Source organism: Odocoileus virginianus, unplaced genomic scaffold, assembly GCF_023699985.2.
Source record: "Odocoileus virginianus isolate 20LAN1187 ecotype Illinois unplaced genomic scaffold, Ovbor_1.2 Unplaced_Contig_15, whole genome shotgun sequence".
Taxonomy (NCBI): domain Eukaryota; kingdom Metazoa; phylum Chordata; class Mammalia; order Artiodactyla; family Cervidae; genus Odocoileus; species Odocoileus virginianus.
In genome coordinates this window covers 1,685,254-1,712,632 of record NW_027224332.1, presented here as the reverse complement: position 1 = coordinate 1,712,632, position 27,379 = coordinate 1,685,254, and the positions used below count along the sequence as shown (strand labels likewise).

At 35.2% G+C, this 27,379-nt stretch overlaps 1 protein-coding gene across 7 annotated transcripts in view; it reads left to right on the top strand.

Annotated features, from left to right (window-relative positions):
• The window catches only part of EXOC6 (exocyst complex component 6), a 199,519-nt gene that overhangs the window by 55,553 nt on the left and 116,587 nt on the right, over positions 1–27,379 (top strand). For all 7 annotated transcript variants that reach the window (XR_011486471.1, XM_070464108.1, XM_070464110.1 and 4 more), the window contains exons 4-9: positions 49–139; positions 2,826–2,871; positions 7,721–7,925; positions 18,212–18,364; positions 21,516–21,584; positions 23,144–23,227. Coding sequence is in view for 6 of the 7 variants with exons in the window: in XM_070464108.1 (XP_070320209.1) it covers positions 49–139; positions 2,826–2,871; positions 7,721–7,925; positions 18,212–18,364; positions 21,516–21,584; positions 23,144–23,227 (648 nt within the window). In the remaining variant the exon portion in view is untranslated. The remainder of the gene's footprint in view (positions 1–48; positions 140–2,825; positions 2,872–7,720; positions 7,926–18,211; positions 18,365–21,515; positions 21,585–23,143; positions 23,228–27,379) is intronic.

Sequence of the window (27,379 nt, the reverse complement as noted above, 5' to 3'; positions counted from 1 at the left end):
ATGCAATTTAACTGTTCATTTTAAATATGTGCACTTCTTCTCTTTAAGGTGATAGTCCAAACAGAAGATATTATTCGATGTAGAATTCAGCAGAGGAATATTACAACTGTAGTAGAAAAATTACAGTTATGCCTTCCAGGTGAGTTAAACATCTGTAATGTAACATTCAGCTTGGTGAAATTGTAATTTAATGGTATTTAATAATTATTCATTATTGGAATTATAGATTACTTGGTGATTGTTCCCCCAATGCCCATGGTTTTCTTTCCTATCTACTTTATTCCCTGAATTTTCATCTTTTTCCTTATTACAAGGCCCCTATTTGATGATCTATCACATCAGTCTCCTAGAACAACCTCTACCTTTCCATTTCCTTTCAGCCTAGTTTGCCCTTTGTCCCTCCCCAACCCCTCCTTTTTCCCCCCAGAATACTTTCCCATGGAGGGTGTCTTTTGATTCCATTTTCTTTCATTTTCCTAATCTGCCTACTTTTTTAAACCTCTAGTTTTCCATTGTTTTCTTTTTGTCACTTAAGCAGTTGGTCTTTGCGCACAATTTCATTTTGCTATTAAGGTAACATACAGAATTGCCAGATATTCTCCCTTTTTCAGTCTTGCCTTTCCTCCTGTGTTTTGGGAAGACTGAATTACTAGTTTCTGAGTTTTCTGGTCTCTCTGTTAGGACTCATATATTACTGGGGCATTTCAAATAAATTCTGAATAAACTAGCCAGTATTTTCTTTACCTGAATATACCTTGTTCAAAAAAAGGAAACAGGTATATGACTTCTTTTTTTTAATATAGTAAGCTAAATCCATCTCAAGGTCCTATTTTTTAACTTTTTTTTTTGTAAGGAAGGAACCTGAACCTCCATATCCAGGGAGATAGAATTAGGTGCTTTGTATAATATTCACATAATGTAAATTTAGCTTAGACTACAAGTTATATAATCTGTTAGCATATTGTATGAGCTAAAGAAAAATTATTGGCTGACTTGTAAGAATAAAGTTTTTTTTTATGGTCACTGAAGTTCTGCTCATATTAATTTCTGATGGATGAGGGATATGTGCACATTAACTTTGAGTAAATAAAATATCTACTTATTGTGTTAGCTTTTAGGGTTGGAAACTTAGTTCCTTATAATAATGCTTAATAATACCTCTTTGCCACCATCATATACACTGAAATAGTCATGAACACAGCCTCTTAAGTTTGAGTGCTTTGTCCTTGAACTGTAAGTAGTAAGTCTAAAAAAACTGGGTTCTAAAAAAAAAAAACAAAAAAACTGGGTTCTCATGGAATGAGGAAGAGTAAATTCAGCTTATTCAACCCTAATGAGCTGTTTGAAATAGAGATATAAAGGGAAGTAGAAGTTAAGAGTGTTTTACTGCTTCTGTCTTTGCTCTCAAGGCTGAACAGGAAATCTGAGTTCATGTAAACATTGTGTTCTTAATAGCCACATCCAGAACCACCTCTTTCCCTCCATCCATCCTTCTATCTAATTATTCACTCATACATACTTTTCTGTGTCAGGCATCATGGTAGATATTAGAAATATAAAGTTGAAAATGATGTAGTCCCAGCTCTGAAGGATTCTACAGTTTAATGTGAATAAAGACAAATAAGCCATTACTGTATAATTGCCTAACTTCCTCCTTAGACTAAGAGGGGTATGAGAGGATATAAGAAGTCACAGGGTAAACAATGAATTTTCCTGGTGGTGTAGTTAGTTATTTTTGAGAAAGTATTATTTTTATGTGAAAACAGTATGGCAATAATATAAGATAGATGTGAAATTTACATGAATTGTTGAGATAAAACAGGAGACTTCAAAGCAAGTTTATAGTTGTAGCAGCAGTTTTAGGCTCTTTCCTAAGTTATGTGTTCACTCTAATGCTTTGGATGGAAAATGTGAGATACATTGCATTGCAGTAAAGGGACTTTGACAGAGCTATACATGGGGTCTGCAGAGTTAGGGCTGGTTCATTATAGCCACCACTGCAGTTTTTATGGTTTTCAGACAATTAAACAATATCTTTTGTGAACTTGAAACCCCCTAGGGAGTAGCCATAAGAGTGTAAAAAATCTGGAAAAAAATGTGTCTATCTCTCTTGTTGGAAAATGTGAGCCAACTTAATGATCTTAACAATTCACCTGCTTTATACTTCAGAATTCTACTAAGGATGAGTGTTAATCTCCATAGTTGCATTGAAGCCTTTTTGGTGGCAGTGTGTCTTCTTGCTGAAGCTTATAACAATTTTATTGAATAATTACATTTCTGAGCCTTTGATGGAAATGATAAACAAAGATACTTTGTTATGTTTCTTTATGCCTTTATTATAATTTACTCTCTGCTGTAAACTTTTGAAATTTTTCTTTCTCTGAATTTGGTATAAAATTTTGTTTCATGAGCTATAGTACAGTTACCTTATTTATTTAGTATACTGAATCAAAATCAGTTAATCTCACTGTTGCTCAACTTTCTCTCTCAAGTAACTAAGACCACACTTCTCCTTCCACTGCAGCAAGAAATATTAGTAAGTTTTTGATTAGGATAATTGTTGATGTCTCAGTTTTAGGTGTCAGCCTATGCAGGTGTTGCCAGTTTTATATAATGTATTAATTTATGTAATAGAGTGTTCAATATATGCAGAAATTAAAATGCTTTCATTTACTTGAAGTATAAAATTTTATTTGAAAATATAAGCCTAAATCAAAGTACAGAGAAAATTACTGAATTTACAATATGCTCTTCCCTGCTTTATTTTCATCTTTGAAAATTTTTTTATTTAGATAGCTAAAATAAGTTTTCCTTTTTTAATGCAGTGCTGGAAATGTACAGTAAGCTAAAAGAACAGATGAGTACAAAAAGGTGAGTTTCTTTCCTGTATTTAATAAGAGGTTTTTTCCTATTACTGAAAGCATAAATAAAATTACTGTAAATTATAGTGAATCATCTGAAGTTTTGCTTTCTATGTTTAACTGTTCTTTGTTAATGCAATTTGCCCATCAGGGTCTTTCAGTACAGCAATCCTTAGACATTTATTTTTGGATCCTTGCCCTTACATATCAAAGATTGATAATATTGATGAAAGACAAATAGACAGCTGAACAAGAATGAAAAAATATTGATTAACTTAATATGTTAATGTTGCATACAGTCAAAGGCTAAGTGTGTATTTTGTGAAAGCAAAGTGTGGGTAGTTAGTTACATGTTGACAATCTAGACTGTGTAGTTCATGTTCTGTTTTATAATACACAGGAATACATGACAGATGAAAGATAATTTAAAGTAGTTTATGGATCACTTAGGAGCATTAGATATATTTATGCTTAAAATGTTCTAAAGATGAACAATTTTAAATTGTGTAGAAAAATTAGAATCAGACATGCTTGAAACAGGGAAATAATCACTTCTTATTTATTAATAGCTACTTAATTATCAGCACATTATATGCAAATATATACTCAAGAGATTTGTATATGTACTGCTTTGTGTAATGCTTTGCATTGAATTTTATTGGACTTTATCAATTGGTACTAATTAGTAGAATGATTTTTTTCCTTCCTAATACATGACCCACAAACTATTCTGAGTCTTTTATTTCATGTATGTGTTATTAATATATTGTGTATTATCTATCAAAGTTATATGTCCTCCTATTTTAAATAATAGTTAATAGTTCTGTGTGTTTGTTGCAAAAAAAGAAAGACCAGACATCACCTTCCCTTCTTGCCATTCACTAGTCCTTCTTCCTAGGGTCAAAAACTTTTCCCTTTTTTAAGAAATTATTTTGGTGTTTACATTTATGTCTTTAAATAACTAAATTTACTATTGCTTCACTATTTTCAAGCTTGGGGCATTATGTATTTCTTCAGATACTTTATAATCTTATACTTATATGTAAATTTCCCCAGTTGTCCTCCAAATGTCTTCTATGTATTTTTTGTCCCTGTAATCTAGAACAGTCTTTCCACTTTGCTTTGTTTTTCATGAAAGAGTTCAGATAAGTTTTAGACCAGGGCATTTTGGATTTGTTTATTTTCTCATGTTTAGATTCAGATTAAATGTTTTCAGTAAGAGTACAACATAAATGATATTGTGTATGACAGCAGAAGTCATATGCTATCAGATTATCTCTAGATTATCCTAAATTTGATCATTTGCTTAAGGGGATGGCTTAAGAAAAGGTATGTTTTTCTCTTTGCAGCTAATAAGTAGATGTCTGGTGATTCCCTGGTGAGTGCTCATATTTAGTGCATGGTGTGTGTGAGTGCTCAATCATGCCCAACTCTGTGCAATCCTATAGACTGTAGCCTGCCAGGCTTCTGTGTCCATGGGATTTTCTAGGCAAGAGTACTGGAGTGGGTTGCCATTTCCTCCTCCAGGGGGTCTTCCTGACCCAGGGATCGAACCTGCATCTCCTGAGTCTCCTGCATTGCAGGCAAATTCTTTACAGCTGAGCTTAGTGCAGTGGACATAAAAAACTGATTGGAATCTCTGGGTATATGGGTGGGACTGGTTTATTGTGAGTTTCACTGTAAGGTTATCCAACTGGGCCCTTTTAGTTGGGGGGTTTGTGATGTTAGAATCTGGAGTTGTTTCTTCTGGGACTGGTTAGATTTTCTAGAGGAGACTTTTCCTGTCTCTTCTCTGGGTAAAGATTTGACTTCTGGTATTCTGAGATGTGCGTTGGAGAAGAGGGCATTTGCTATATATGGGCTCAACTAATCCTTTTCCCAGGTGGCTCAGTGGTAGAGAATCTGCAATGCAGGAGACACAGGTTCAACCCCTGGGTCAAGTCGATCCCCTGGAGAAGGAAATGGTGACCCACTCCAGTATTCTTGCCTGGGAAATCCATGGACAGAGGAGCCTGGTGGGCTACAGTCCATGAGGTTGCAAAAGAGTCAGACAAGACTTAAGAGACTAAACAACAACATATTATTGCCCTTAACCTTGAGTAGTGTCCCCCATTCTAGAAATTATTTGGTTTGCTCCGTTTAGCATTTTGCCAAGATGGAAAAAGGCAGTTGTTTAGATGCTTGTCAGGAAGAGAATCTAGGGTCTACTTCTTAAACACATTTTAACCAGTGTTCCTTTACTTTAGGCCTCCTCTGGGAGTTTTGTAAGGGCTATTCCTTACAATAGCCCTCCTATTGGACACTTCTGCCTCCATAAATAGTGAGATTCCTGTCACTTCTATACTTTTTGGAGTTTCTGTAGATAAATTATTCTTGGTTATTCTTGGTTTTCCCCTGTTGAGTTAGAATTCATTTTCTCAGGTCTGCTGAGTTTTTTTTACCACTTGTCCATCAACTTTCCAGATTCTAAAATTTCATTATACTCTCTTTTCCTTTTCTCTTCATCTGTGTGGGTTTATGCTTTTTTAAGAAATCCCTTCATTATCTTTTTATTGGTATTTCGAAAAGGAGTGAAGCAGAAAACATGTATTCGGTCTGCCATCTCACTAGATATTTAGTCCCTACTTCTCTTTTTTGGGGCTTATGGTGCCCTGCCGTATGTTTTTGTAAGTATAGGTGTCCACATGGGATAGTGAAATACTGAGTACAGGCAGGTGTTATTCCTACTGATCAACTGGATGTTGCAAATTAAGTGACCTACAGAATCGAGCTAGCACACAGTTGTATTTGGTTTGACTAGCAAGATATAAAAAAGAAAATTGTTTTTTATTAGTTACTGTCACTTCACATTTGTTGAAAAAATATCTGGATTTATGAATGGATGACTCCCAAATTTAATCTCAAATCTTAAGCTCTAGTGTAACATCTCTGATGCTTTTTTTTTTTAAAGCTTTTATTTTATATTGGGGTATCAGTTCAGTTCAGTTCAGCCACTCAGTCATGTCCAACTCTTTGCAACCCCATGGACTGCAGCATGCCAGGCTTCCCTGTCCATCACCAACTCCCAGAGCTTGTTCAAATTCATGTCCATCAAATTGGTGATGCCATCCAGCCATCTCATCCTCTGTCATCCCCTTCTCCTCCTACCTTCAATCTTTCCCAGCATCAGGGTCTTTTCTAATGAGTCAGTTCTTCGCATCAGATGGCCAAAGTATTGGAGCTTCAACTTCAGCATCAGTCCTTCCAATGAATATTCAGGATTGATTTTCTTTAGGATTGACTGGTTTGATCTCCTTGCAGTCCAAGGGACTCTTAAGAATCTTCTCCAGCACCACAGTTCAAAAGCATCAATTCTTTGGCACTCAGCTTTCTTTATGGTCCAAATTTCACATCCATACATGACTGCTGGAAAAACCATAGCTTTGACTAGACAGACCTTTGTTGGCAAAGTGTTTCTGCTTTTTAATATGCTGTCTAGGTTTGTCATAGCTTTTCTTGCCAAGGAGCAAGCGTCTTTTAATTTCATGGCTGCAGTCACTGTCTGCAATGATTTTGGAGCCCAAGAAAATAAAGTCTGTCACTGTTTCCATTGTTTCCCCATCTATTTGCCATATTGGAATCCAGCAGATTAACAGTGGTGTGATAGTTTCAGCAAAGGGACTTAGCCATATGTGCACATGTATCCATTCTCCCCCAAACTCCCCACCCCCATCCATCCTGCCTTATAAGGTTGAGCAGAGTTCCCTGTGCTATATAGTAGGTCCTTGTTGGTTATCCATTTTAAATATAGCAGTGTGTACATGTCAATCCCAAACTCCCTAACTATCCCTTTCCCCCATCCTTCTCCCCTGGCAGCTGTAAGTTTGTTACCTAAGTCTGTGGATAATCTGTTCTATTTTGTAAATAAGTTCATTTGTATCATTTCTTTTTAGATTCCACATATAAGGGATGTCATACAATATTTCTCTTCTCTGTCTGACTTACTTCACTCAGTGTGACACTCTCTAGGTCCATCCATGTTGCTGCAAATGGCATATTTCATCCTTTTAATAGCTGAGTAATATTCCATGTTATATATGTACCACACTTTCTTTATCCATTCCTCTGTTGATGAGTATTTAGGTTGCTTCCATGTCTTGGCTATTGTAAATAGTGCTGCAGTGAACACTGGGGTGCATGTATCTTTTCAAATTATGGTTTTCTCTGGATATATGCCCAGGAGTGGGATTGCAGGATCATATGGTAGCTCTATTTTTAGTTTTTAAAGGAACCTCCATACTGTTCTCCATAGTGTCTGTACCAGTTTACAAACCCACTGACAATGTAGGAAGGTTCCCTTTTATCCACACCCTCTACAGCATTTATTGTTTGTGGAATTGTTGATGATGGTCATTCTGACAGTGTGAGGTGATACCTCTAATTTCCTTAAATGTGTTTTACTTTAATTTGATTTAAGTCTGTACTATGTACTTTTTTGATGGTAGGAGATATGGATGACAGAGATATCATGAAATCATATATCAAATAATTTAATTAAAAATTTGGAGCTATTATCCATATATTTACTTAATATATGTATATAATTTAATATGATATGTGTATTATGACTATGATAATGCTTGTAATGTTGTAGATTTAGATGAAATGAGGTAAGGAATTGTTTGTTAGTGAATTTCCTTCCTGTAGCTTTTTCATATGGTTTATAGTTTGTCATTAGTATATAGAAGTAAATGTTAATTTTATTTACCTTAGCTATAACAGTATCCTTTTTGATGGAAGTGTTGGAATGATTATTTGGACTTACTTGTAAAATAAATATAATAAGAACTTTTACAGATGTTCGTTTTAACTTCTCACAGGTATTATTCAGCTCTAAAAACTATGGAACAATTAGAGAATGTGTATTTTCCCCGGGTTAGTCAGTACCGGTTTTGTCAGCTAATGATAGAAAATCTTCCTAAACTCCGTGAAGATATTAAAGAAATCTCCATGTCTGATCTCAAAGACTTTCTGGAAAGCATTCGAAAACATTCTGACAAAATAGGTGAAACAGCAATGAAACAGGTAAGAATACAGAGGAGAATTTTATTTACTTACTGAAATATAATTGATTTACAGTGTTGTGTCAATCTCTGCTGTACAACAAAGTAACTCAGTTATGGAGATATATATGTTTTTTAAAAGGAAAATTTTAATTTAATGGTATTTAATAATCTAGGTTATAGAATATATCCAAAGTTTACTTTTTTTTTACTTACATAAAATGCTTGTTTCAATTTTATCCTTTACTTTGTTTAGTCGCTAAGTCATGTCCAAGCCTCTTGTGACCCCATGGACTATAGCCCACCATGCTCCTCTGTCCATGGGATTATCCCAGCACATATAGTGGAGTGGCTTGCCACTTCCTTTTCCAAGAGGTCTTCCCAATCCAGGAATCAAACTCAGGTTTCCTGCATTAGCAGGCTAATTCTTTACCAGTGAGCCACCTGGGGGAGTGTGTTATTTTTTACTTAGCATTCCTTATGCTTGTCTAGAGTGAATTTCATTAGCATTTCTTTTTTGGTTGGCAGTTATTCCTTATTTAAATAAAGTTGATCTAACTTGACTTACTACCTGATCTCTTAGCAGTCTTCTTCATGTATATAGTATTATATTAACTTTTATCAGCAGTCAAATTTAGTATAAAATTAGCTAAAAAGTGGCAACCACAGAGGCAAGTGGGAGCCCTTGTATGCTAAGGTTTCAAGTTGCTCTCTTTTTAAAGCTTATTGAAAGTGTTATCTTTAAATTAACTCCTGCAGCTCAACAACAAAATGACAAACAATGGGGAAAGATTTGGCAGTTGTCCCTACCTTTTTAGTCAACAGTTCTTCTCCAAGGCATTTACTAATGAGAAATGAAAATACATCATCCTCAGGACTCTCATAGCAGCTTTGTTCACAACTAGCCAAAAACTGGAAATAACCCAAATGGATATCAAAAAGAGAATGGGTACCTGAGTTGTGCTGAAATCATAGAGTATTACTTAGCAGTAAGAAGGAGTGAACTTCTGATACATATAACAGCATATACGAATCTCTCAGACACTATGCTGAGCTACAGAAGCTGGACACAGAGCAGCACATATCTGTGTGCGTGTGTGCTAAGTCACTTCAGTTGTGTTAGGTAGACTCTTTGCGACCTCGTGGACTTTAGCCTGCCAGGCTCCTCTGTCCATGAAATTCTCTAGGCAAGAATACTGGAGTGGGTTGCCATGCCTTCCTCCAGGAGATCTTCCTGACCCAGGGATTGAACCCATGTCTCTTGTGTCTCCTGCATTGGCAGGAGGGTTTTTTACCACTACTGCCACCTGTTTGTGTCCAGTTCTAAGACAGGCAAAGCTAATTTAAGGTTAAAAAAAGGTCAAAGCAGTGATTGCCTCTGAGTGGGGAGATTGCCTGGGAAGGCACACAAGGGAACTTTCTGGGGAGATGGAAATGTTCTATACCATGAAAAAGTGTATCCACTTGTCAAAATTGTATAGTTAAGATCTATATATTTCAATGTATATAAGTCTTACCTCAAAAAAATTGTAAGCAGTACTTGGAATGTTTGTGGAGTGAGTGGGTAAAGGCATAAATGAAAGGATGTATAAATATAAATTGTTGAAGATAGGTGATGTGAGCTTTTTTTTTTTTTCATTTATTTTTATTAGTTGGAGGCCAACCATTTCACAACATTGCAGTGGGTTTTGTCATACATTGACATGAATCAGCCATGGAGTTACATGTATTCCCCATCCCGATCCCCCCTCCCACCTCCCTCTCCACCCGATTCCTCTGGGTCTTCCCAGTGCACCAGGCCCAGGCACTTGTCTCATGCATCCCACCTGGGCTGGTGATCTGTTTCACTATAGATAATGTTCATGCTGTTCTCTCGAAACATCCCACCCTCGCCTTCTCCCACAGAGTCCAAAAGTCTGTCCTGTACATCTATGTCTCTTTTTCTGTTTTGCATATAGGGTTATTACCATCTTTCTAAATTCCATATATATGTGTTAGTATGCTATAATGTTCTTTCTCTTTCTGGCTTACTTCACTCTGTGTAATGGGCTCCAGTTTCATCCATCTCATTAGAACTGCAGTTTCATCCATCTCATTAGAACTGATTCAAATGAATTCTTTTTAACGGCTGAGTAATATTCCATGGTGTATATGTACCACAGCTTCCTTATCCATTCGTCTGCTGATGGGCATCTACGTTGCTTTCATGTCCTGGCTATTATAAACAGTGCTGCAATGAACATTGGGGTGCATGTGTCTCTTTCAGATCTGGTTTCCTCGGTGTGTATGCCCAGAAGTGGGATTGCTGGGTCATATGGCAGTTCTATTTCCAGTTTTTTAAGAAATCTCCACACTGTTCTCCATAGCGGCTGTACTAGTTTGCATTCCCACCAACAATGTAAGAGGGTTCCCTTTTCTCCACACCCTCTCCAGCATTTATTGCTTGTAGACTTTTGGATAGCAGCCATCCTGACTGGCGTGTAATGGTACCTCATTGTGGTTTTGATTTGCATTTCTCTGATAATGAGTGATGTTGAGCATCTTTTCATGTGTTTGTTAGCCATCTGTATGTCTTCTTTGGAGAAATATCTGTTTAGTTCTTTGGCCCATTTTTTGATTGGGTCATTTATTTTTCTGGAATTGAGCTGCAGGAGTTGCTTATGTATTTTTGAGATTAATCCTTTGTCTGTTGCTTCATTTGCTATTATTTTCTCCCAATCTGAGGGCTGTCTTTTCACCTTACTTATAGTTTCCTTTGTTGTGCAAAAGCTTTTAAGTTTCATTAGGTCCCATTTGTTTATTTTTGCTTTTATTTCCAATATTCTGGGAGGTGGGTCATAGAGGATCCTGCTGTGATTCATGTCAGAGAGTGTTTTGCCTATGTTCTCCTCTAGGAGTTTTATAGTTTCTGGTCTTACACTTAGATCTTTAATCCATTTTGAGTTTATTTTTGTGTATGGTATTAGAAAGTGTTCTAGTTTCATTCTTTTACAGGTGGTTGACCAGTTTTCCCAGCACCACTTGTTAAAGAGGTTGTCTTTTTTCCATTGTATATCCTTACCTCCTTTGTCGAAGATAAGGTGTCCATAGGTTCGTGGATTTATCTCTGGGCTTTCTATTCTGTTCCATTGATCTATATTTCTGTCTTTGTGCCAGTACCATACTGTCTTGATGACTGTGGCTTTGTAGTATAGTCTGAAGTCAGGCAGGTTGATTCCTCCAGTTCCATTCTTCTTTCTCAAGATTACTTTGGCTATTCGAGGTTTTTTTGTATTTCCATACAAATTGTGAAATTATTTGTTTTAGTTCTGTGAAAAATATCGTTGGTAGCTTGATAGGAATTGCATTGAATCTATAGATTGCTTTGGGTAGTATAGCCATTTTGACAATACTGATTCTTCCAATCCATGAACACAGTATGTTTCTCCATCTGTTTGTGTCCTCTTTGATTTCTTTCATCAATGTTTTATAGTTTTCTATGTATAGGTCTTTTGTTTCTTTAGGTAGGTATACTCCTAAGTATTTTATTCTTTTTGTTGCAATGGTGAATGGTATCGTTTAATTTCTCTTTCTGTTTTTTCATTGTTAGTGTATAGGAATGCAAGGGATTTCTGTGTGTTAATTTTATATCCTGCAACTTTACTATATTCGTTGATTAGCTCTAGTAATTTTCTGGTAGAGTCTTTAGGGTTTTCTATGTAGAGGATCATGTCATCTGCAAACAGCGAGAGTTTCACTTCTTCTTTTCCTATCTGGATTCCTTTTACTTCTTTTTCTGCTCTGATTGCTGTGGCCAACACTTCCAAAACTATGTTGAATAGTAGTGGTGAGAATGGGCACCCTTGTCTTGTTCCTGATTTCAGGGGAAATGCTTTCAGGTTTTCACCATTGAGGATAATGCTTGCTGTGGGTTTGTCATATATGGCTTTTATTATGTTGAGGTATGTTCCTCTATGCCTGCTTTCTGGAGAGTTTTTATCATAAATGGGTGTTGAATTTTGTCAAAAGCTTTTTCTGCATCTATTGAGATGATCATATGGTTTTTATATATTTCAATGTATATAAGTCTTACCTCAAAAAAATTTTAAGCAGTACTTGGAATGTTTGTGGAGTGAGTGGGTAAAGGCATAAATTAAAGGATGTATAAATATAAATTGTTGAAGATAGGTGATGTGAACTTAAGAGTTCATTATGTTAATCTGTTTACTTTGTATTTGAAATTTTCAATAATAAAAAGTTTTAAAATTATTTTAATTGAATTACAATTTCTGTAGCTATTAAAACTTTCTAATAGTTGCAGTGTCATAGAAATAAAATTATGTTCATCTTGCTTTCTAACTCCTGATGTTTTCTTAAGTATTATAGACTGCTTTAGAGAAACTTTTATTTTCTTTTTTTTAAAATTGAAGTGTAGTTGATTTACAGTGTTGTGTTAGTTTCTGGTTTACAGCAAAGTGATTCAGTTATACCTTTATATATTCTTTTGTATAGTTTTTAATGTTTTTTTTCTATTATGGAAACTTTCCATAATGGAACTTATAGGATATTGAATATAGTTCCCTGTGCTAAACAGTAGGGCCTTGTTGTTTATCTGTTTTATATATAGTAGTTTGTATCTGCTAATCCCAAACTCTTAATTTATCCATCGCCTACCCCTTTCCCCTTTGGTAACCATAAATTTGTTTTCTATGTCTGTGAGTCTATTTCTGTTTTGTAAGTAAATTTCATTTGTATCTTATTTTAGATTTCACATAGAAATGATGTATTGTATTTCTCTTTTTCTTACTTCACTTAGTATGATAATTTCTAAATCCATCATTTTTGCTGCAAATGGCATTATTTCATTCTTTTTATGGCTGAGTAGTATTCCATTTTATATATATATATATATATATACACACACACACACACACACCATATCTTCTTTATTCATTCATCTGTTGATGAATATTTAGGTTGCTTCTATGTCTTGGCTGTTGTAAATAGTGCTGCTGTGAACATTGGGTGCGTGTATCTTTTCAAATTAGAGTTTTCTCTGGGTATGCACAGGAGTGGGATTGCTGGATCATATGGCAACTCTATTTTTAGTTTTTTAAGGAACGTCTACCCTTTTTTCGATGCACTAGTTTACATTCCCACCAAAAGTATAAGAGGGATCTCTTGTTTTTACACCCTCTCCAGCATTTATTGTTTGTAGACTTTTTAATGATGGCCATCCTGACTGGTGTGAGGTGATGCCTCACTGCATTTCATTTTGATTTGCATTTTTCTAATAATTAGTGACGTTGAGCATCTTTTCATGTGCCTATTGATCATCTGATGTCTTTGGAGATATGTGTATTTTGGTCTTTTGGCCATTTTATGATGGGTGAGTTTATTTTTCTGATTAAAGAAATATACCTGTATCAGACTATTACCACAGAAGAGGAAATTAAAATTCAGTATTTGAATTTTTTTCCTATTTTAATTTCTGACGGATTGTCTATAAACCAGATAATCTCCATTTCTACCTGTTGTTTAAGCTTTGCATAACATAATAGTCTACGTGGAGGCCTGGCGTGCTGCAGTCCATGGGGTGGCAAAGAGTCGGACACAACTGAGCGACTGAACTGAACTGAACTGAATAGATTGTTTTACTTTGAGGATGTTTTGATTTTATTGATTTTGAAAATTCTTTACCAGAATTGATATACTTTTAAGAAAAATGAAAACTATGTATAATAATAATGTAGGACGTACGAGGATATACAGTAATTTTTTTAAGTTGTTTCATTTCTTTTAAATTTGTGTTTGTCTGTTTTTTATCTGCAGATGGACCATAGCAGATTTTTTTTTTTTGCTTTTTATTATTTTTTGAGAAGAATCTTAATCTCATTTTTTAAAATTATTTTTTGAATTTTCGTTAATTTTTATTGAAGTATAGTTGATATACAAGGTTATATAAGTTACAGTTGTACAATATATTGATTCATAGTTTTTAAAGGTTATACATGTATGCATGCTCTGTGGTGTCTGATTCTTGGTGACCCCATAAACTGCAGCCCACCAGGCTCCTTTGTCCATGGAATTTTCCAGGCAAGAATACTGGAGTGGGTTGCCATTTCCTTCTCCAGGGGATCTTCCTGACCCAGGGATTGAACCTGTGTCTTCTGCATTGCAGGTGGATTCTTTACCACTGAGCCACCAGGGAAGTCCTTAAAGGTTATACTTCATTTAAAGTTATTGTATAAAGGGATTGGGTTTGTTCCACACTTCTCTTCAGGGATTCCCAGTTACCCTTTACTAATTCCAAATTCCTCAGCCTGAAACAAAAGCCTCATCTCTGGATACTCCCTCTTCCTGTGTGCTATAGAGGTACACATATCAAAATTTTTAACATACTGGTTGTTTCTTCTACCTAAAATGCCTCTTTCAGTCTTCCCATCGGATGAATTGCTGCTTTTTCTCCCCTAAAACTGACTTAAGTATCACTTTTTTCTGAAAAATGTACTTTTCCGCTGTCTCACTACTACTAGCAAAAGATGGTCACTTCCTCCTCAGTGCATGCATCTACTGTACTTTTCACACAACATTAGAACTGCATATTTTGTGTTTTTAATTAGACAGTGAGTTTTTAAAGTGAGGGGCTGTATCCTATTTATTTTTACCTTCCTGAAACCTACTAATAGCACTCTGCCTAGCATGAATTGCACAAGAAGTTTTTTTTTTTGGTTTGGAATTTAGAGCTGAGCTTTAGCTTCTCTAGGGAGAATTTTTTTTTAAAGTAAAAGACAGCCTTTGAAAAAAAAGAGAGCCTTGCATTTGTAGTTCTATTGGGAAAGGTGAATCCACTATGAGTAGTTGATATTTAACTAGTCATTAAATACCTAAAATTCATAGTTTCAGTTAACATTTTCATATTGTATTCCCTGGTACACATTTTAATAGTGTTCTTTAGGGGAAAATGGGACTAAATAGTCAAATAATTTTTGAAAACGTGGGTTAAATAAAGTTAAACATATTTCTTATGGATTGTAAATCCCCTGAAAGTGAGATAAAATGTGTAATATTTATCTAACTTGTTTGAACATAGAACCCTTTTTTCAAGAAATATTTATTGATAATGTGTGAAATGTTAGTTTTGTGCATAGTAGAGTTTGGAAGTGAAGTGAAGTCGCTCAGTCGTGTCCAACTCTTTGCGACCCCATGGACTGTAGCCTACCAGGCTCCTCTGTTCATGGGATTTTCTGGGCAAGAATGCTGGAGTGGTTTCCATTTCCCTCTCCAGGGGATCTTCCCGACCCAGGGATCTGAACCTGGGTCTTCTGCATTGTAGGCAGACGCTTTTACCGTCTGAGCCACCAGAGTTTGGAATCAGTGTTCTAAATAAATAATTTTTTACTACAAAAATTGAATATTATAGACAAAGTAAGTTCGGGCACAGAGGGAGAAAGAGAATTCTGACTTTTTTTTTTTCCCAGTGATAGGTTAATGATGTTAATGGATGAGAAGGGACAATGATTTTCTTAAGCACAAGCCTCTAGAGCCAGCATCAAGGTTTAGGTGAGGGTAGAGCTAGATTTCTTTGATGTGCATGGCCTGATTACCTGGGAGTAGAACGTTCTGAATAGTAGTAGTGTAGCTCTTAGAGGAAATTCACCCTAAAGAGGCAGTGGGTAAACTGTCTACATGCTTACGGAACAGAGTAGCTACAATCTGACCTCTCTCAACAGAGGGAATGTTCCACTAATATGCATCAAGTACCATTTCCTTCCCCAGGGGATCTTCCTGACCCAGGCATCAAACCTGGGTCTCCTGCACTGCAGCTGGATTCTTTATAGTCAGAGCTACCAAAGCATTAATTAGGCATTATATAGTGAGATTAAAATGCTGGAATTAATCCTATAGTTTTTTCAATCTCTGATAATGAGGCTCAGATAGTGAAGTATCACTAAAATGCATAAAAGAAAATATAAGGTTTCTCAATCTATATAAATACTCATATTTGTCAATAATTAAGTCAGTTGTGGGATAACAGCTTCTGCCTTTCAAGTGTTCATAAACTGTGGACATTTTCTATGGAGAATAAAGTAAGCTTGAAACTTGATATCATAGTTTTCTGTGAGGTTAGTAGACATTTTTTTTCTACAAATAATCCATTGGAGTTAAGGCAGCACATTTTATGTATGCTCCAGTATGGTGTCATATCTTTTAAATTTTTCTGGCGTTTTTAAGTTTATGTCTTTGGTTTTCCTCTTAAAAAAGAATTAGTGGTAATTCTTTTTTTTTTTTAATTTTTATTTTTTTCATTTATTTTTATTAGTTGGAGGCTAATTACTTTACAATATTGTAGTGGTTTTTGTCATACACTGACATGAATTAGCCATGGATTTACATGTATTCCCCATCCCGATCCCCCCTCCCACCTCCCTCTCCACCCGATCCCTCTGGGTCTTCCCAGTGCACCAGGTCCGAGCACTTGTCTTATGCATCGAACCTGGGCTGGTGATCTGTTTCACCCTAGATAATATACATGTTACGATGCTGTTCTCTTGAAACATCCCACCCTCGCCTTCTCCCACAGAGTCCAAAATTCTGTTCTATACATTTGTGTCTCTTTTTCTGTTTTGCATATAGCGTTATTGTTACCATCTTTCTAAATTCCATATATATGTGTTAGTATACTGTAATGGTCTCTATCTTTCTGGCTTACTTCACTCTGTATAATGGGCTCCAGTTTCATCCATCTCATTAGAACTGATTCAAATGAATTCTTTTCAATGGCTGAGTAATATTCCATGGTGTATATGTACCACAGCTTCCTTATCCATTCGTCTGCTGATGGGCATCTAGGTTGCTTCCATGTCCTGGCTATTATAAACAGTGCTGTGATGAACATTGGGGTGCACGTGTTTCTTTCAGATCTGGTTTCCTTGGTGTGTATGCCCAGGAGTGGGATTGCTGGGTCATATGGCAGTTCTATTTCCAGTTTTTTAAGGAATCTCCACACTGTTCTCCATAGCGGCTGTACTAGTTTGCACTCCCACCAACAGTGTAAGAGGGTTCCCTTTTCTCCACACCCTCTCCAGCATTTATTGCTTGTAGACTTTTGGATAGCAGCCATCCTGACTGGTGTATAATGGTACCTCATTGTGGTTTTGATTTGCATTTCTCTGATAATGAGTGATGTTGAGCATCTTTTCATGTGTTTGTTAGCCATCTGTATGTCTTCCTTGGAGAAATGTCTGTTTAGTTCTTTGGCCCATTTTTTGATTGGGTCATTTATTTTTCTGGAGTTGAGCTGGAGGAGTTGCTTGTATATTTTTGAGATTAATCCTTTGTCTGTTGCTTTAGTGGTAATTCTTTTATAAAATCTTGACAGTGCTGTAAACCAAAGGTCATTAAAATAATTGAATCACTAGTTTATCAGAGGCTTCCTAAGTGGCTCAGTGGTAAAGTATCCACCTGCCAATGCAGGAGATGCAAGAGACACAGATTTGATCCCTGGGTTGAGAAGACCTCCTGGAGTAGGAAATGGCACCCACTCCAGCATTTGTGCATGGAAAATTCCATGGACAGAAGAGCCTGGTGGCTACAATCCATGGGGTTGCAAAGAGTCAGACACAACTGAGCATGCATGCACATATATTAGTCAAATTCATTGAATCAAAGAGTGGGATGGTGGTTGCCAGAGGGAAATGAGTTACTCATATACAGACATAAAGTTTCAGAATGAAATGAACAAGGTCTAGGGAATTCCCTGGTGGTCCACTGGTTAGGACTCTGGCTTTCACTGCTGTGGGCCCGGCCTCTATCCCTGGTCAGGGAACTGAGATCCCACAAGATGCATGGTGTGCCCATTAAAAAAAAAAAAAAAAGATGAACAAGCTATAGAGGTCTTCTGTAACTACTATACCTATCAGCAATAATGTATTAAATTATTGATATACACATTGAATATGTACACTTAAAAATTTAAGAGAGTAGATCTCATGTTACATGTGCTTACCATAATAAAATAGAATTGAAAAAAAGAAAGTCAAAGGAAATAATCAAGAGAAGAAATCAGTATAATAGAAAACAAAATACAATAGGTAGGATCAACAAAGATGAGAATTGGTTCTTAACCTTTTCAAATAAAATTGATAATCCCCTGCAAGTCTCTTGAAAAAAGGAGGATACAAATAAATCATGAATAAAAAATGGGACATCATTCCGGAGCCTACACCTCCAGACAGTAAAAAGATGAAAAAGTATGAAGAAATTTTTAAACCAGTTTTGACCACAATATTTTTTCAGATAATCTGAACTTTTCTTTTCCCCAAATAGGCACAGCAGCAGAAAATCTTCACTGTTACTCTGCAGAAGCGAAATAATGTAAAATTTGGGAAGACTATGTATATAAATGATAGAATTCCAGAAGAAAGGAATGAAGTTGTATTGAAACATGCATTTGAGGAAGAGGATGAGAATGAAGAGGAGGTGATGGGAATTTGATTCTTTTTCTATTTTTTTGTTTTTATCTGTTCCTTCATTCCTTTCTTTTCTTCCCCTTTTCCTTTCTTTTCTTCCTCCCTCCCTCATCTATTTTTGGGTGGTTTTTTCTGCTTGAGTTGTAGTGTCTCTGTGAGTCTTGCCATGTTTAAAGTGAACTTAAGTAGATCGCTTTGTAATGATATTAGAATGAAAGAATCATCTAAAATGTTAGATGGGCAGATATAGATTATCTATATAAGATATGGATAATAAAATATAGATTATGTCATATATAACATTAATAAGATATAGATTGTATTTGTAAGCTACAGATAGTTTAACCTAGGTGTTCTGCAATAATTAACAGTAAAAGTATAAATTTAATTTTTTTGTAGTGATCCCTCATAATTTAATTACCTGTGGCAAACATATAATTGCATGATGGCTTAACCTTGCCATTTAAACTAATTCTGGATACCCTACCTTTTTTTTCTCTGGTTGGTGCTGAGATAGTACAAAGTAATTTTAGTATGATTAAAGTTAACTTTTTAATTTCTTTTTTTTTTTTTTTTTTGTTTTTTTTTTTTTTAAATTTTTATTAGTTGGAGGCTGATTACTTTACATCATTACAGTAGTTTTTGTTATACATTGATATGAATTAGCCATGGATTTACATGTATTCCCCATCCCAGTCCCCCCTCCCACCTCCCTCTCCACCCGATCCCTCTGGGTCTTCCCAGTGCACCAGGCCCGAGCACTTGTCTCATGTACCCAACCTGAGCTGGTTATCCGTTTCACCCTAGATAATACACATGTTTCAATGCTGTTCTCCTGAAACATCCCACCCTTGCCTTCTCCCAGAGTCCACAAGTCTCTTCTATACATCTGAGTCTCTTTTTCTGTTTTGCATATAGGGTTATCGTTACCATCTTTCTAAAGTCCATATATATGTGTTAGTATACTGTAGTGGTCTTTATCTTTCTGGCTTACTTCGCTCTGTATAATGGGCTCCAGTTTCATCCATCTCATTAGAAGTGATTCAAATGAATTCTTTTTAATGGCTGAGTAATATTCCATGGTGTATATGTACCACAGCTTCCTCATCCATTCGTCTGCTGATGGGCATCTGGGTTGCTTCCATGTCCTGGCTATTATAAACAGTGCTGTGATGAACATTGGGGTGCATGTGGCTCTTTCAGATCTGGTTTCCTTGGTGTGTATGCCCAGAAGTGGGATTGCTGGGTCATATGGCAGTTCTATTTCCAGTTTTTTAAGGAATCTCCACACTGTTCTCCATAGCGGCTGTACTAGTTTGCACTCCCACCATCAGTGTAAGAGGGTGTAAAATTACAAAGTAATTTTAGTATGATTAAAGTTAACTTTTTAATTTCTTAAAAAAGTTTTAAGTCTAAAAATCTTGAAATTGTCCTTAAATATTTTCTTTCTTTTATTCTCTATGTTCACATTCATTCCTTGTCAAATTCATTCATTCTTTTATTCTTTCTACAAAGTCATCTGTTGAGCCTACTTTTTATCTTTTCTGTTGAATTTGTTTTGAATTAGTTAATACCATAAGAAGTCTAGTATTCCCAATTGTTTATAAGTTTTGCCTTGTCAATGAGATTTTAAATTCTTTTTTTAAGAACACTGTTAGGGTGTAGTAAGAACTTTTAATTGATTGATTAAAAAGGAGCCATATAAATATATGTGTCCATGGCTTCTCTGTGGTTGTGGGAACCACTGAGTGTTCAGTGTGTACATTTGCATTACATGCCTTGAGGATGAGTGAATCTGTATGTAGTTATGAGTGTGTGTGTATATGTATGTATATGTATGTTAATATTTGCATGTATGTATATACATATATTTACATATACAGTGGATGTCTGATATACAGACAAATAAACTGCCTTAAAGGGTTTAATGTCTTTCTAATGTGGAATTAATGTGACCTGAATGGTCCCTTGGAATAAAATAAACCTTTTTAAAATCTGCTTTTTTGTTCTTCTTAATCAATATTCAGAGAATCTCTGTCTTTTCTCCCTTGAAATTCAGAATGGTGAAAATGAAACATCTAGTCTTTGTATCTCAATTTTTCTGAATCTGTTTTGTGTATCTTTCAACTGTTGGAAGCATTGCCATCTTCCCCTTCCCCTAAATCCATACTCTAAGAGAAACTTGGTTGTTTCCCTGTTCTTTCAGATCTATTTAATTATTACTACATTTTATTTCTCTCATTTTCACAAATAAGTAACTCTACAATAAAAATAATTTAAGTTCACTCAGAGGATTTGTAAGAATAGAAATGTGTTCCTTTAAAAAGAGTTTATTTCACAAGTTTGGGAAACTTTATATTACTTTGTTTCTTTCATTGTAAAGTGTACTTTATTTTTTTAAAATAATTTTATTTATTTATTTATTTGACCATGCTGGGTCTTCACCGCTGCTTGGGTTCTCCTCCGGTTGTGGAGAGCAGGGGCTACTCTCTGGTTGTGATGCACAGGCTTCTCACTGTGGTGGCTTTTCTTGTTGCAGAGCTCAGGCTTAATTGCTCCGAGGCACGTGGGGCCTTCCTGACTTAGGGATCAAACCTGTGTCTCCTGCATTGGCAGGCGGATTCTTTACCACTGAGCCACCAGGGAAGCCCTAAAGTGTACCTTAAAAATATTATTAACATCTCAGAATCAGGATTCATCTTAAAATTGATGATATTATAGTTTCAAGTGGTAGTGTTCCATAAAAGTGATAATATCTTAAATTTGATGAAATAATGATAAGTGATGCATAAGGGAAGGAACTTCATCTGTAACTAAGTCATACATTTGTGCACTGTGTTTTTCAGAAGCAGTAATTATATATCTAGTTATCCATAGCAGTTTTCTGATAATCTATTAAGCATGTTAAAGATATACAGTCTCCCCGCTTTATTGACCTATAACCTAAAATAATCAACAGCGATGATAAATATATAAAAAATAAGGTATGAACAGGTGCCAAAACATAATAAAAAGGCATTGTGTTTCTATTGTATGCTTTTTATAGTTGATAAGTGTTATAACATGAAATCTATGAATCTTCTCTAATTTTAACTTTATATTGTTCAACAGTAGACTAGTAGTTTGACCTATAATTTTAAAAAATTATTTTATTTTTTCAGGTCTTAACTGTACAAGATCTTGTTGATTTTTCCCCTGTTTACCAATGTTTGCATATTTATTCTGTTCTGGTAAGTATCTTTTGTATACGTGTATATGTGTATGTATACATATATGTATGTATGCACATATGGGTGCATATACTTGTATTATTAAAAAGACGTGTGTGCATTTTAGGCCTGCTTTTCTAAAGGCTGACTACAAGTTCATTGAGCTGTAAATCTACATGCAGTATTTATTTGTGAAGTATCCCCTGCGTGTGAGGCATTTACTTCTTTCTTCAACTTATGATGTACTTTGAAGTGTACTTTTCATGTATATTTAAAAGAACTTTCCATTTCTTCCTTCTTGGCTCTGTACTTTTGTATCACAGTTACTTTTAAATATGTTACTTCCATATTTGTTATGCCAGACTACATTGTTTTCATTTTTGGTTGAACAATTATCCTTTTAAAAATAGCACTATTCTGATATAATTCATATACCAAAACATTTACCTTTCTCAGACACATAGTTTAGTGATTTTAGCATATTCACATGGATGTGCAACCATTACAAATGGTTTCTGAACATTTTATTTGTACAAAAAGAAACCTCTTACATGTTAGCAGCCACTCGTTACTCTCCCCTTACCTCAGTCCCTAGCAAGCACTAATTTACTTTCTGTCTCTGTGAATTTGCCTATTCTGGGTATTTCATATAAATGGCATCATCATATATGTGGCCTTTTGTGTTCAACTTCTTTCATGTAGGTAGAAGTTTAAGATATTAGTTGAAATTGCTCTTCTTTTTTAATGTAGACATTTAAAGTTGTAAATTTCCTCCTAACCTCTGGTTTAGCTGCAGTCTCTTGAGTTTTGATGTATTGTGTTTTTGTTTCCATTTATCTCAGTATTTTCTAATTTCCTGTGATTTTTTCTTTAATGCACTAATTATTTAATTATTTAGTTATTATTTAAATAACTAATTTAGTTTAAATAACTAAACACCAAGATGGAGTTTAATCTCCATGTTGGTGAATTTCCCTAAAGTTCCTCTGTTATTGATTCCTAATTTAATCCCATTGATTAAATCAGAGATCATATATTGTATGGTTCTAGTCCTTTTAAATTTATTGAGGCTTGTCTTATGGCATCACAAATGCTTTATCTTGGAGAATGTTCCATGTAAACTTAAGAATAATGTATACCTGGCTGTTTTTGGATGCAGACTAATGGTAAACCATGTTAAAAACACTATATATTGTCCTGTGGTGAGGTGTGCGTAGTTCTTATACAACATGTTCAGAAGTTGAGGCTCGATAGCTAATTTTCTTACTTAGTTTCCTTCACTGACAGCCATATTTTCTTTGGTCAGTCAAAAATGTATAAAGCCTAAGTGATAAGTTGGGTAACTATCAAATATTTGAACTTACCTTTTGTTTGATTAATTGTCATGACTCCATACAAGGTAACTGTCTATGAACTATAATGCGAAAAGCTTGTTCTTGGTATTCAATATGAAATACCATTCCACATTTAATTCTAGTTGTTAGAAGCTGAAAAAAGACCCTTATGGGATAAAGAAGTTATCTGTTTAGCAATGTGTTTGTGTTATGTGTGTTTTTATTACTCTACTGACTTTATTTTAGGGTGATGAGGAAACATTTGAAAATTATTACCGAAAACAAAGAAAGAAACAGGCAAGACTGGTATTGCAACCCCAGTCAAATATGGTAAGTATATAGAAATTTTGAATTGATTATGTTGTCAGTTTTTAACCTGTTTAATTTCTTCAGAACATGCATTCCACTGCAAATATTTATTGCATACCTACCATTGCCAGTAATCGGTTTAGGTGTGAAAGTTATAGTAGTTCAAATGGATGAGTCCCTTCTCTCATGAGCTTACATTCTGTTAGGGAAGACAGACTATAAATAAATAAGACAAATAAATATATGAAATGTCAGGGAGTGGTAACTAGTTTCTGACAGTATGGTAGACTGAGTACCTTAATTAAGTATTCTACTGAAAAAAACAACTAAAGATGCTGGATAAAACATTTTTTAAAATCTTAAATTCTTTTTACATGCACTGAGGATCACATAGGAAAATATAGTCCTGACAAAGACTAAATAAGTAATCTGAAGGGGCTATGTTTGTGGGATTTTTATCAGTCATTCTTAAGACTACATGTATTTTTTGGCTATAAAATTGTGACATATTTGCTGTAGAAAAATAAGGGAAAAAATGAAATAAAATAATCCATAATGTAAAAAAACTAAGTCAATGTGAAACTGTTCTATATGTTGGTTATGGTGATATGTATTTGTGAAAGCTCATAGAAGCTGCACTTGAAGCTGCACTTGATATAATTTATACCTCAGTACACCTAAATATAAGATAAACCAAACAGGAAAACTTAAATGAAGACAAATCCAGACAGGCATAATGAAACACTGTGCGTGGGCTCTAAGTCACTTCAGTCATGTCCTACTCTTTGTGACCCTATGGACTGTAGCCTGCCAGGCTCCTCTGTCCATGGGATTCTCCAGGCAAGAATACTGGAGTGGGTTGTCATGCCCTCCTCCAGGGGATCTTCCAGACCCAGGGATTGAACCTGCATCTCCTGTGGCTCCTGTATTGCAGGTGGATTCTTTACCACTGAACCCTGGGGTAAAGCCCCAGTGAAGCCCTAAATGTAGCATTTTCCCTAAGGGAAATCTGCTAAATGGGAAAGCGTGAGTTTTAAGGATGTAGAAGTATAGAGGGGTAAGGCCAGAGTCACCCAAAGAGGGTTATGAGAAATTCTCTCCTTTGCAAGGCTGAGACTCCAAAGAATTATAGCTCATTATTGGGATGACCTAGAGAGAAAGCCATCTTGCAAAACCTCTCAGGTCCTTCTGCCAAACATACTAAAGAAAATTGCCTATCCCCAATCCTGGTGCTGAGTGAACAGAGGAAAGAAAATCCCTGATAATTCATAAGAAGCAGTTCTTAACATGTGTTTGCAATCCAATTTCATTCTACTTGGAGCATCAAAAAATTCTCAGGCTGAAAATTTAAAGTTGTCCCATTTTGATGTTGTCTCCAGGTGTTTACTAGAAGCAAATGCAGATCTTCTCTGAACCTTCATACCAAGTTAAAAAATATCCACAGTTAAAGTTTCAATAGGAAAATTAACAACTCATACTCAGAACTAATTATTGAACAAGTGAGAATCTTTAGAAATGTTGACAACAGAAATAAATTGTAAAAGACTTTCAATTGAGTTATTAGGCATAGAATATAAAAGTACTTTATATAAAAATATTTATTATATTTAAAGAAAGAAAAGCTTGCCCTTATCAATAGGGAGCCATAAACTATAAAGGAACTACCCCCAAAAAATGTGAAGAAAATCAAGTAGAACACCTAGTAAAGATATATTAGCCAAAATGAAAAATTTTGTGAACAGCTTTTAACAGTTAATGATCTTAGTTGACCTGAAGAAATTATCTAGCTCAACATCACTCATTATCAGAGAAATGCAAATCAAAACCACAATGAGGTACCATTTCATGCCAGTCAGAATGGCTGCTATCCAAAAGTCTACAAGCAATAAATGTTGGAGAGGGTGTGGAGAAAAGGGAACCCTCTTACACTGTTGGTGGGAATGCAAACTAGTACAGCCACTATGGAGAACAGTGTGGAGATTCCTTAAAAAACTGGAAATAGAACTGCCATATGATCCAGCAATCCCACTCCTGGGCATACTGAGGAAACCAGAACTGAAAGAGACACGTGTACCCTAGTGTTCATTGCAGCACTGTTTATAATAACCAGAACATGGAAGCAACCTAGATGCCCATCAGCAGACGACATGGATAAGGAAGCTGTGGTACATATACACCATGGAATATTACTCAGCCATTAAAAAGAATACATTTGAATCAGTTCTAATGAGGTGGATGAAACTGGAGCCCATTATACAGAGTGAAGTAAGCCAGAAAGATAAACACCAATACAGTATACTAACGCATATATATGGAATTTAGAAAGATGGTAACAATAACCCTATATGCAAGACAGAAAAAGAGTCACAGATGTATAGAACAGACTTTTGGACTCTGTGGGAGAAGGTGAGGGTGGGATGATCTGAGAGAATAGCATTGAAACATGTATATTATCAATTGTGAAACAGATCGCCAGTCCAGGTTTGATGCATGAGACAAGTGCTCAGGGCTGGTGCACTAGGATGACCCAGAGGGATGGGATGGGGAGGGAGGTGGGAGGGGGGTTCAGGATGGGGAACACATGTAAATCCATGGCTGATTCATGTCAATATATGGCAAAAACCACTACAATATTGTAAAGTAATTAGCCTCCAACTAATATAAATAAATGGGAAAAAAAAGAAATTATCTAGATGATATCACAGAGAGCAACTTGAACTCTGATACACTTCTGATAGGTATGAATATTGTAACTATTTGGAAAATAGTTAGACAATTTGTTATAATATTAAGCAAACACTTATCATATGACCCAGAAATTCCACTCTTAAGTTTTTACCCATAAGAATTGAAAATGCATCTACATAGTGGCTTATATATGAATATTTATAGTAACTGTATTCATAAATGCTAGAAACTAGAAACATCCCAGATGTCTATGAGGTAGTGAATAGATAAAAATTATTGTACTACTACATAATGTAATGTTATGTACTCAACAGAAGAATGGAAACTGATACATGCAACAGCATGGATAAATCTTTTTTTTTTTTTTTGAAACAAGTAGTGTTTATTAGGAGGAAAAGGAGTATAGTATGTGTGGATAGATACACAGGTGAGCTCAGAGAGAGGGGTCCCTGAGTCGCTCTCTCATGGCAATTTAAATCACTTATATGGGGCATTTCTTCTGGGTTTCCTTTGGCCAGTCATTTTGATTTGCCTGGTTCACAGTCCATATTTGGTATATCTCAGGATCCTCTTGACATGGATAAATCTTTTTTTTAATGGATAAATCTTAAAAGCATTACTGGAAGTGAAAAAATTCAGATACAACAAAATTATATATAGTGTAATTTGTGTTATATGACATTTTTGAAAAGGCAAAACTGTAAGATAGAATGGGATCAGTGGTGAAGGGTTAGGGATTGGGCAGAGTGATTCACTACAAAGGGTCAGAAGGGGAACTTTGTTATGAGATAGAATTATTCTCTATCTTGATTTTGGTGTGGTTTCACTATGTAAAAAAGGTTAACTTTGCTTTATGTAAATTATAACAATAAATTTGACTTTAAAAATAAAGATAAGAGAAGACCTTAAAAATACCCAGAGAGAAGAGGTTATTTTTAAATAAACAAGACAGTGGAGTATTTTCAATGCTGAAGGAAAAGAACTGTCTACCTGGGTGGGATTCTCTATTCAGTGGAACAAGGACAAAGATAGGCATTTTCAGACAAAGAGGAGGAGAGTTTGTTACTGAGACGCCCTTAGAAGGAAAGAAAAGACTGTAGTCAAAAAGAAAGTGATGCCAAATGGAAAAAATGAGATGCTAAAAGAAATGAATAGCAAAGAAAGTATAAATATGTGGATAAATCTGTGTTGACTGTAGAAAATAATACAATATTATGGATAGAATTTAAAACAAGATAGAATCTTATCTTTAAAACAAGATAGAAACAAAATGCACAATAACAATAGCATAAATATTAGGGTGAATAGCATAAATATTAGGAAGTTATTGAAGCTGAACTGTTTTGGAATTATGCAGAAAAGAATAAAATTATTAATTAATTTTAGAGTTTTATTATTTAAGTATGCATAATATAATTTCTGTAGCCATTAGAAGAATAGAAACAGTATATAGTTAAATATAATTTAAAAAGCTAAAGTTATAAA